Source organism: Balaenoptera borealis, assembly GCF_965194805.1.
Source record: "Balaenoptera borealis genome assembly, chromosome: 4".
In the NCBI taxonomy this organism is placed as follows: Eukaryota; Metazoa; Chordata; class Mammalia; order Artiodactyla; family Balaenopteridae; genus Balaenoptera; species Balaenoptera borealis.
The window spans coordinates 55,630,739-55,643,046 of NC_138861.1; the positions used below are offsets into that span (position 1 = coordinate 55,630,739).

The 12,308-nt window shown below is 35.8% G+C and overlaps 1 protein-coding gene across 1 annotated transcript; it reads left to right on the forward strand.

Annotated features, from left to right (window-relative positions):
• The first annotated feature begins 2,582 nt into the window (after window positions 1-2,582).
• Window positions 2,583-11,710, forward strand: GK2 (glycerol kinase 2). Its single transcript, XM_082389371.1, has one exon. It carries the CDS (start codon window positions 8,124-8,126, stop codon window positions 9,783-9,785), a length of 1,662 nt encoding a protein of 553 aa, XP_082245497.1. The 5' UTR covers window positions 2,583-8,123; the 3' UTR covers window positions 9,786-11,710.
• The last annotated feature ends 598 nt before the right edge of the window (window positions 11,711-12,308 follow it).

Here is a 12,308-nt window from a genome sequence, read left to right on the forward strand (position 1 = left end):
TTTTCAGTTAATAAAACAATAGAGCAATAATTATGTCTCCTACTACTGGGATTATTTATTACTAATAAACATATTTCAGTAAATATGTATTAAAATAATAAATATAAAATGAGTTAAGCACGTATTTTCCATGTGACATATGTGACTCTATTTATGTAACAGTTCTGACAATAACTTTGGGGAGAACACAGGTAACTCATTTTATCATTTCAAATCATACTTAATTTGATGGCAAATTCATTTCATTCTAAACATTATAGCAAGGTAACACATGAAGAGATATATATAGTTCCTACTTGATATTATAAAACATATTCCTTTGCCAGTTTTCATCTCCATAAAATTAAACCTACATGTTTCCCCCAAGCTGGGTAAAATTTAGTTCAATGATGGATTCCAGTCTACTGAAGAATAGTTTGTCCATGTAAGACTTAAATGCTTTGGTAGATTCATACTCTTGGATCAGCCCCAGGACCAGCTGAGGATTTATTAAGTACATTGTTCAACTTTTTGATAATATATTTTCAGGCTATTATAAAAATGAATCTAAGAGCCTTGGAAGAGCCATGAACTATTTTGATGTCCATGCTAGGATGTCCCTTAGACATTCTAATTGCTCCAGAAGAACCCTAAAATGGTGTCTAGTTCTATCTGTGCCTCCATAGGAATGATAACCCCTGGAATAGTACCCTCAAGTTCATCAGAGACTTTCAGGATAAATGTAGAATAATGCCAATGCCAAAGACCCATTCTATTTTCCCTGAAACCTGATAAAACCTGACAGTTGGTTTGAGTAACCAACTATCAGTCGATAAAATGATACTTATTAAATGTTTTATATGCCTGGCATTATTGGTGACCATGACAAAGAGACAAGGGGCTGCCTTCATGAGGGTTATAGGCCATCAGAGATGGCATACACCAAACAATTAATTCAAGTGCAATGACGGTTAGAAAAAGGGAGGTATAAGGTACAGTGGGATTAAACTAAGGTTAAGGGGTCAGGAAAGGTTTCCATGAAGAAGAAAAATGAGCTGACATTTTGGTAGATGGTATAAGAGAGAAGGAAGGACATCCAGGAAGGTGAACCAGCATATGATCCAAGACCAGTGGAGAAAATTAAGTGGATTCTGCGTCCAGATAATCTAACTGAAATAACAGAAACTGTATCATTTTTAAGAAATGTTTCTAAAGAATAAAAAAGTCTCTATGCATGAGACACAGTGATGACTTGAGTGAGGTGGCAGAGTCTGCACCTAAGTCAGGAATATATGATAACATTTACCCTTAGTGACAGAATGCCACACATGTAACAGAAGAAAAGTCCACCACCACCTCGTTTCCAACAAAACAGATCTCTCTCCAAATGCCATCACAACCTGATGAATGAAAGGTAGCAACCCAAATTCACATATTACCTTCCAGGGTCATTCAGGTTTTATGAGTAAATATGTATGACCAAAAATGACTGCTCATTGCACACCATTTTCCCTCTATTAACTTAAAATAAAAATCAAGTTTCACTGGACAACATTTTCTAAAATCTTTAAATGTTAGAAGGGACAAGTTCCTTTAGAGAGTACCTAAATTTTACCCTTAAGAAAAAAGGGTCTGGGAGATAATTGGACTTGCTAAATATCATAAAGCTAGTTAGTCAGAGCTGGAACTAAAATCCTGATTTTTATTCTAATGTTCTTTACACAATTACATACACATATTCTTGAAGTTATCTATATATTGCCACTTTCTAGTAAATGTGATAATGACTGGATATAGATCAACAACCATAACTGGGGAATAACGGTTGGTCAAGTTATTTATTAGAATTCTATTGTATGACAACTGTAATTTTGTAAACAGTGAGACTGAGATTTTGATATTAATAATTCTACTAATGATCTGGATTTGAGTCACAGATTTGTCGTGATAGTCAACAATGACTGCAAGAAACTAGATAGCGCACTGTTACAGCAAAAGGTGTGTAAACATGGCTCTAACAATGACTCAGCAACAATAACCCCAATTTTCCCAAGTTTAGTTTGATCTCCAGCCTCTGTAGCTTCTTTATTTTATTGACATATGTAAACAACACATGCACCAAAAAAAAGTGCAAGAAAACTTTCCCATCCTGATGCTTTAACACGTTTGTTCTCTTGTAAAGTATATGCAGGCATCACACACAAAATCCACTATGACAGTACACATCAGAACAGTTTACTGACTAAAGGCAGAGTGAGATGCCCATTAGACATTCAAGAAAAGGTCACAGCCTCTGAGTCTCCTCTCAGGCAGCACTCTGCCACCTCTGAGCCTGTCACAGAAGGGTTTGCAAGCTCTGGGTCTTGTGCAAGGGACATCATCAAAACAACCTGTTTATTGCCTACATGTCTTTTTTTCCATCCAGGTAACAGGCTATAGAGGAACATGATAGATAATAAGCGGCAGAATCAAATAAGTTATTCATTCCATCTGCATGAGAGATTCTTTTGCTCACTTAGTCAGCAATAATGAACAATAGCTAGGCTTTAAAATGAAACACTTTCCTCCCCCCAACTCCACCACACACACACACACACACACACACACACACACACACACACACACAGCAAGATGTAATGTCTATTTTTTTCCAAAAAGAAAAAAAAAAAAGATGGGGTGGGCAAGACAGAGCATTTTCACATTCTACAGTTTCAGAGTAAGTATCCAACACGACTTGCCATGATAACTAAATTTATTATTAACTGTGTATTTCATGATGTTAGTGACAATATGTTAATGTGATTTTTCACGTCCTCCTGCAGTGAACAGATGGCTCCTTTTACTTTACTTTCCACATCAAGTGTGATTATTTCTTGGTGCCAAAAGCCACCTGCCGCTCCTCGGTCTCCAGTCTAATTTTTTATGTTGGTAAAACACAGCAGGACTTGTTATCAGTTGGATGGCATCTTAATAAAAGGAGACATGCCAACATATTGACATCATGTTCAAGGGGAAATTTCAGCCCTTCAATCCCTTAACCCTCTTCCTCTACCCCCCTTCAAAAAGTGAGGGAGAAAAAGGAAAAAAATCGATGCAGAGGTCCCACCAGTTTCAAGATGTTCGATTACAATTGTTGGGCCTAGAGCCAGGATGCTGAATAGGCCTCCCTTTGTCCCTAAACCCAAGCACCTCACTCAGGGTTCTGCTCTTTTATTCTGTGTAATGATAATTAGCCATAACATATTCCAAAGTCAAATGTAAGCAGGAATACATTAACATTGAGATCAATGTCAGGGCAATTTTCACTGGGAAAATGACAAAGAACACACACACACACACACACACACACACACACACAGTCAAAAATTTCAAGATTCAAGCATTCATACAATCACTTTCATAGCTGCGAATATGAAACTCATTGGCCTGTCTGTTATGAGTGCTTACCCAGAATGCCAAGGCCTCCTGATGTGAATGCAGTGACTCCCACAGCCCGCGCTTAACAGAGAAAATGTGAGTAATAAACCACGGTAGCTCACTTTAATTTTTCCCTTCTTTATTAGAACAAAGAGGGATAGTTTGTTAGGTGATTTGTGGTCCAAGAAGAGGTCTTCCAGGCAATTGGAGGGCATGGCTCTCAACAGCTGGTCCAGCACATTGGGGAACAGCATGTAGAAAAATGCGTCAGCGTTTTGAAGATTACCAACTGTGATGATGCATTGGTTATGACACAATCTTAAAAAAGTTAAATTTCCTAGCCACAAACTATATAATTCAGTGCCCTTACCATCAGGGTGCACACTCTCAAATTCAAGGCAAGGTATGTGCAAATTTGGTGAAATCAAGACTTTCAAAATTGATTCCCACTCATTAGAGACTGAAAAGAGTAGCAGCCTTCCTGAACACCTCATATTTCTTGTTAAAAGCCAAATAAAGGGTTAAACCTGCAGCTGGCTTTCTAAGATTTACAAGGTTTATAAAAAGCAGAAGAAAATTCCTACAATAAAAGTGCAAATACCTTAACAAAAATGATTCACAATTAATGGTTTTCTTGGGATGAACAACTATAAGTAGATTATGCCACCAAAGAATCTCTCAAATTTACATAAACTTGGCATTGACTCTTTTATTCCTTTCAACTATTCCTCCAAACAAACAAAAGAACCTGTATGAAATAGATCTCTATTAACTGTTTTGCAGCTTTTTTTTTGCATTATATTTTCCCAATATTTTGTTATAAAAATTTGCAAACATAGAAAAATTGAAAGAACCAACACCATTTTATCTACCACACAGATTCTACAATTAATATTTTACTATACTAATTTTACCATTTATCTTTTCATTTATCCATCTTTTTATCTATTCATCAATCTACCTTATTATATTCGATTGTAAAATGAATAACCAATAGCCCATCCAGCAATCAAAATTAAAATTAACTTGACTTTATGATAATTAGTTAAAGTGAGAACCATATATAGTGGTGCTCATTAACTCATTCAATAAATATTTCTTGAGTTTTTGCTTAGGGTCAGGCACTGTTCTAAATGCTGAAGATGCAAGATTGAATAAAACAGCCAAAATACCTGCCCTAATTGAACTTATAATTTAGAGGGCTTGACAGGGGAAAAATAATAATTAAATGAATGGCTCGCTAAAACAAGATGCGCAAAGGAAGATATGCCAATATAGACAAGTAGTTGGGATTGTTCTTAACTTAGATGTTATAATAAGTGCAGGAAGAATGTTTCATGCATCGCTATATTATTGTCTAAAATAGAGCCTATATATAGCAACCTCTCAAAGCATATCTGTCAAATTACTGAATGAACAATTAAATTTTGAACTTTACAGTGTGGACATCATTTAAAAGATTTTATATTAAGAAGTAACTGCACTATAGAAGAGTGACCTTAAAGGTAAATAAGTAATAATAGAAAGTCAATTCATTTAACAACTCTAATTTTAGCAATCTTCTATTAAAAGACTTTTTGAAGAAATATCTGATTTGGGGAACTATTCTGAATAGTATGACTATCGTTAAAGGATTTGTATTTGTATGGAATATGACACAAATGAAATAATTTCCTTGTAAAGTATAATGTCTTCAAAAATAAGGTAGTACCAATGATTATTTCAGAGGTGCTTAAATTAAAATATAGGGAGGCTATTAGAGACTAACAATCAAAAGAGTTAATGTTTTTAATTTCTATAATGTAAAAATAGTAGACTTAGTTTAAGCTTCTTAGTTTAAACAAACAAACAAACAAAAAAAGCATTGCTACTCAGTTTTGGTTAAATCCATCAATAGTTTGTAATTACTCTAAGAAAGTTAAATCAATCTGGTCAACTTTCCTTTCTAAACTAAATTGAGACACTTATTATCTGATTATTTAGTGGCTACAACTTACTCACAGTGGAACTAGTATGTAAACAAGTTTATAGACAGAACTGATGACTTTATGTATGTTACTTGTATTAAAAACAAAATGTTTAAAGTATCCCTAGGCTCAAAAACTAATATGATTGGGACATTTGTGTGTATATACTGGGGTGGCAGGGTAGAGGGAAAGTGGAAAACAAACTTTAGGTCAAATCTTTTTATTGAATAATCTGTACACAGAATGTTTACTACTGCCAAATACTTGGGAAGAAAAAAATTTTTTTAATTTTTTTAATCTGTTTCATGAGAATTAAAACATAGTATGGTAAACAGGCATACTGGTAAGTGTTGCCTCTAAATGTTTGCTTAGGAAAGCTCTGGTTGAATTTTAAAACTTAACAAAGATATCAGGAAAATCTGTACCATCTTCTGATGATTTCAGTCCCCTACTATTCAAATTAAATCTGGTTGCTAATTTTGTTTTTCTGACTTCCTTTAAAAAGTTTACTTAAAAGGAAAATATGATCCAGTTAAAATAGGAAAATAACAATATTGTTGATTTTTATGGTATTTTCTATCTTGTTCTGTTGGTTTCACTAAGGATAAATGAGCTGCATCCTTGAGCTAACTTAAAAGTATAGCCTATGGCCTAATGCAGAAAATTGCCATTCACTGATTGGACATTTCATGAATTAAAATTAATGAGTAGATAAATATTTATTCACCAACTTTACAATCAATCTGAAAATGTAAGCTTCTATTCAGTGGACTTCCACTCTTACAATGATGGCGTAACAGAGATTAGATTTATCTTCATTCATCATTTGAAACAATTAAAAAATGGACAAAATATATGAGACATTTCACGTAAGTCAAAAATTATATAACAGCAGTTTATAAGATGCTGAATATCAGTCCATGAGGGACAGTGATCTCTCAGAGGCAAGAAACAAGTAGCATGAATACTGTGACTTCCCTATCCTATTGCCTTGAGAGAGTATTGAGGCCACAGCACTAGGAAGGAAAACCCAGGTGGAGCCCAGTGGAAACCCTGTAGTGAGGAGATAGAGCTGAGCATCCAGAGAGACAAAGGCAGCTAGACCGTGCAGAATATGGTACTGGAAAGAAAAGAGTTGTACAGGAAGAGAACTCTGGAGACTTTCAGAGTATCCCCTTTGAGTATTCAGTTCAGTATTGATCAGTGCATGTGTGTGAGGAAACTACATGAGACTGGGGAGAGATGCATATGAAAAGACTAATGATGACAGTACCCAGTATTTACCCATGACTGGGAACAGGGACTATTTCCACCAGCCATGAAAAGCTCATTTTTCATGGGCCTTGGGTAAAGTACACTGAAGGATCTCATCACAGGTAAGGGGAATAATTAGCCCCACATTAAACTCTGTCCTGTTCCACCTAACAAATCTTAAAGGCAAGACCCAAAAGAATCAAATTGTTTCCATGTAACTTAACTGCATCCCAAGACAAAGCTCAAGGTCTTGAGGAACACAAAAATAACCAGCAATCCAACCAGGTAAAGTTTACAATGTTTGGCAACTAATCAAAAATTATCAAGCATGCCAAGAAGCAGAGAAATACAAGCCATAATGAGGAGAAAAAATTAATCAGTCAAAATTGAACCAGAACTGACACAGATGCTAGAATTAGCAGAAGATGAAATGAAGTTATTCTAACTGTATGCCATGTGTTCAAAAACCTAAGTTTATATTTTTAAAAATCCAATTGAACTTCTAGGGATGAAAACTACAATATGTGAGGTGAAAACTACAATAGATGAATTAATAGATTAAACAATGGAGAAGAAAAGATTAGTAAACTTGAAGACATAGCAATAAAAACTATCTAAAATGAACCACAGAAAGAGAAGATAATTATAATAATGAGTAGAGCAGCAGTGAATGCCAATATATGTAATTGGAGTCCCTAAAGCAGAGAAGAGAGGAAAAATAAAACATATTTATAGAAATAATGGCCCAAAGTTTTCCAAATTTGATGAAATCCATAAACCCACAGACCCAAGTAGCTCAATGAGCCCCAAGCACAGAAAATAAGAAAACTACACCAAGTAATATCATCATAAAACTGACCAAAACCATTGATAAAGAGAAAAAGATCTTAAAGACAGTGAGAGAAAAACAGACATTTAAAAAATAAGTTTGACAGTGAAGTTCACACCTGAAACAACACAAGAGAGAAGACGGCGGAGCAACAGTTTCCAGGCACTGAAATTTAAGGAAAAAAAGGTTAATAAGAATTCTATATCCAGAGAAAATATCTTTAAATACTAGATGAAATGCTTTTCAGATGTTCAAAAGTTGTAAAAATTCATTTCCAACAGACCACACTACAAGAAATACTGGGGGAAATCTTACAGGCAGAAAGAACGCGATAACTGAAATGTGGGTCCACACAACACAATGAAGAGCACAAGTAACAATAATTATGTCGGTAAATATACGATTTTTTTTTAAGCTTAAATCTCCTTAAAAGATAATTGAGTGGTTGAGGGTGGAGCGCGAGCCAAAGTAGTGGGGTGAAAAGATGCAGCGCCGGTTAGAGGACAAAGCATGCCCCAGCGAGCTCAGGTCCAGCCTAGGCAGTTACTGAGCCTGCGCGTTATGATCCTGACGCTCCTGACGTTCTGCGTACCCCACCCCCACCAACACCTCCATCACCGGGGAAACGGCACCACAGCTGCTGAGCACCGGAGCAGCTGAGCCCACCTACTGGTTTCATGGCAGCTCCGAAGACGGCAGTTGTGGGGCCGTTGGTGGGGGCAGTGGTCCAGGGTACTGACTTCACTCATTTTACGGTTTTCAATTCAAAAACAGCGGAACTACTTAGTCACCATCAAGTGGAATTAACCCAAGAGTTCCCAAAAGAAGGATGGGTAGAACAAGACCCTAAGGAAATTCTTCAGTCAGTTTATGAATGTATAGAGAAAACATGTGAGAAACTTCAAGAACTCAGTATTGATATATCCAACATAAAAGCTATCGGTGTCAGCAATCAGAGGGAAACCACTGTTATCTGGGACAAATTAACTGGAGAGCCGCTCTACAATGCTGTGGTGTGGCTTGATCTAAGAACCCAGTCTACTGTTGAGACGCTTAGCAAAAAAATTCCAGGAAGTAATAACTTCGTCAAGTCCAAGACAGGCCTTCCACTTAGCACTTACTTCAGTGCAGTAAAACTTCGTTGGATTCTTGACAATGTGAGAAAAGTTCAAAAGGCTGTTGAAGAAGGTAGAGCTCTTTTTGGTACCATTGATTCATGGCTTATCTGGAGTCTGACAGGAGGAGTTAATGGAGGTATCCATTGTACAGATGTAACAAATGCAAGTAGGACAATGCTCTTCAACATCCATTCTCTAGAATGGGATAAAAAGCTGTGTAACTTTTTTGAAATTCCAATGGACATTCTTCCAAATGTCTGGAGTTCTTCTGAGATCTATGGCCGAATGAAAACTGGGGCCTTGGAAGGTGTGCCAATATCTGGATGTTTGGGGGACCAGTCTGCTGCATTAGTAGGACAAATGTGCTTCCAGGAAGGACAAGCCAAAAACACGTATGGAACAGGCTGTTTCTTACTATGTAATACAGGTCATAAGTGTGTATTTTCTGAACATGGCCTCCTGACCACAGTGGCTTACAAGCTAGGCAAAGACAAGCCAGTATGTTATGCACTGGAAGGTTCTGTTGCTATAGCCGGTGCTGTTATTCGCTGGCTAAGAGACAATCTTGGAATTATAAAGACCTCAGAAGAAAGTGAAAAACTTGCTAAAGAAGTAGGTACTTCTTATGGCTGCTACTTCATCCCAGCCTTTTCAGGGTTATACGCACCTTATTGGGAGCCCACTGCAAGAGGGATAATCTGTGGTCTCACTCAGTTCACCAATAAAAGTCATATTGCTTTTGCTGCATTAGAAGCTATTTGTTTCCAAACCCGAGAGATTTTGGATGCCATGAACCATGACTGTGGAATTCCACTCAGTCATTTGCAGGTGGATGGAGGAATGACCAACAACAAAGTTCTTATGCAACTGCAAGCAGACATTCTGCATATTCCAGTAATAAAAGCCTCCATGCCTGAAACAACTGCCCTGGGAGCTGCCATGGCAGCAGGAGCTGCAGAAGGGGTAGACGTTTGGAGTCTTAAACCTGAGGATTTGTCAATGGTCATGATGGAACGGTTTGAACCACAGATAAAAGCCACAGAAAGTGAAATTCGTTATTCTACATGGAAGAAAGCTGTGATGAAGTCAATGGGTTGGGTTACAACTCAGCCTCCTGAAAGTAGTGAACCTACTACGTTCTCTAGTCTACCCTTGGGTTTTTTTATAGTGACTAGCATGATAATGTTAATTGGAGCAAGATACATCTCAGGTGTACCATAATATTATCAAACATGGATTCTCAAGATGTGAGCTTTACAGAATGAAAAAAATCCAGCAATTCTGTCTCTTAATGTAATGACGCTATAACAGACTGACTTTATTTATAAACCACTTGCTGCATGGCTTATGAGAACCCTACAAGTAGACCTATGGCTAGAAATAAATAAATTACAGCAGAAAACACTGCAGAAACATTTGGTGTGTTTTTTAACATCAGCAGTTAAGGTCAGGCCAACCACTGGGAGTCAACCCCCTCCACTGTCATGAAATCCTGCTCCACTCCCTCTAAAATATAGAATATTCAGATTCTGTCTATGGAATTTTTCATCAAACATTTTCTAACACTTATGGACGAGGATTTAGTTTTCTGTGCTACACGCACTTGATTAAGAGGTGTAACTAACCTGCTAAAACTGAGGGACATCTTATTGTAGTTGTTGTTTTGAATGGATCCCAAAGTCCTCTTTTGCACATATTAGGGAGACCACAATACCTTCACTGAATGTTTAATGGAAACGTAAGTTTTTATAATAGAAATTTAGTATTCTCATAGCTATTTTCCTAGAAGATAGTCATCAAAATTCTTCAGACATTTTACATGTCCTCACTAATTACACTAATTTTCTGTGTAAATCCTATAGGAAGAAGGACATGTTTTCCTTTGTTTTTTCTTTTCATATTTATATTTTATGTAGTTTACTTGGTATGTGTAACATATATGCTTATATACTTCATATAGAGAGACCATCGATGAAGCTTAGAAGAAGGGTAGTCTTAAGTGGACCAGTACTTACATAAATATTTTAGGGTAAACATTTATATATATATATATATATATATAGAGAGAGAGAGAGAGAGAGAGAGAGAGAGAGAGAGAGAGAGCGAGCAATGAGCATGCATACTATTTATCAGGAGAAACTTTTTTTTTAAAGAGGTGGTATTTAAAATTTAAATATTTTATATTGATACAAAACAAAGTGTATTATGTTGTTAACTGTATTTTATACCTTACTTTTTAACTTAATTGCCTTAGCTGGATATATACTGGAAGAAAAAGGAAAAAAAACTGTGGAATACTACAGTAAGCATTATTTTCAAGCAGAAAAAAAGAACTGATTGCTCAAATGAAACTAATTATATAGTATGTAGTTTAAGCATATGCAGAAGAAAACAAAAATAGCAAGAAAGTTGGAAGTAGATAAATGAAAGTGTAATAAATACTGTAAGATCCATATACTATATGGGAAGTGGTATAATATCATTTGAAGTTACACTGTTAATTAAGTACTCTAAATCCTAAAATAACAAAACAAAAAGTTAGAATTAATAAGCAAATTTAGTACATAAGCCAGAACTATAAAAATATTCATTTGATCCAAAACAAGACAGAAAATAGATGAAAAAGGAAAAAAAGAATAGATAAGAAAATAGAAAACAATAGTAGGAAAATACATTTAAACCTAACCATGCCAATAAGCACATTAAATATAAATGGTCTAAATACCTCAATTAAAAAGCAAGATGGTCATATTAGATAAAAAAGAAAGACTCAAATATATACTGCCTCCAAGAAACATATTTCAGAAAAAGAGAAAAAAATAGTCAAAAAGAAAAAGGATTTTAAAAAGATATACCATACTTGGGCTTCCCTGGTGGTGCAGTGGTTGAGAATCTGCCTGCCAATGCAGGCAAAACGGGTTCGAGCCCTGGTCTGGGAAGATCCCACATGCCACGGAGCAACTGGGCCCGTGAGCCACAATTACTGAGCCTGCGCGTCTGGAGCCTGTGCTCCGCAACAAGAGAGGCCGCGATAGTGAGAGGCCCGCGCACCATGATGAAGAGTGGCCCCCACTTGCCACAACTAGAGAAAGCCCTCGCACAGAAACGAAGACCCAACACAGCCATAAATAAATAAATAAATAAATGTTAAAAAAAAAAAAAAAAAAAGATATACCATACTCATATTAATGGAAAGAAAGCTGAAGTGTCTATATTAATATCAGAAGGTAAATTTCAAAGCAAAGAATATTACCAGTGATGGACAAGGTCATTTTGCAATGATAAAAGGGTCAATTCATTAAAGAGATATAACAATCCTAAACATATATATACTTAATAACAGAGCTTCAAAATACATAAAGCAAAATCTGATAGAACTGAAAGAAAAAGGAGGTAAATCTACAATTATAGTAAGAGATTTCAATATCTCTTCCTCAACATTTGATAGAACAAGTAGACAAATTAATGATATAGATTTGAACAATACTATCAAATAACTTAATTGACATTCATATAACATTCCACCCAACAGTAGGAGAATACATACTCTTTTCAAGTGCATATAAAATATTTACCAAGACAGACCTCATTTAGGCTATCAACCAAGCCTCAATAAATTTAAAAGGATTTAAAAGCCTCAATAAATTTAAAAGGTTTTTGGAAATCTCCAAATATTTGGAAACTAAATTTAAAACTTTTAAATAATCCATGAGTTGAAGAGATAAAGAAGGAAAATAGAAAATA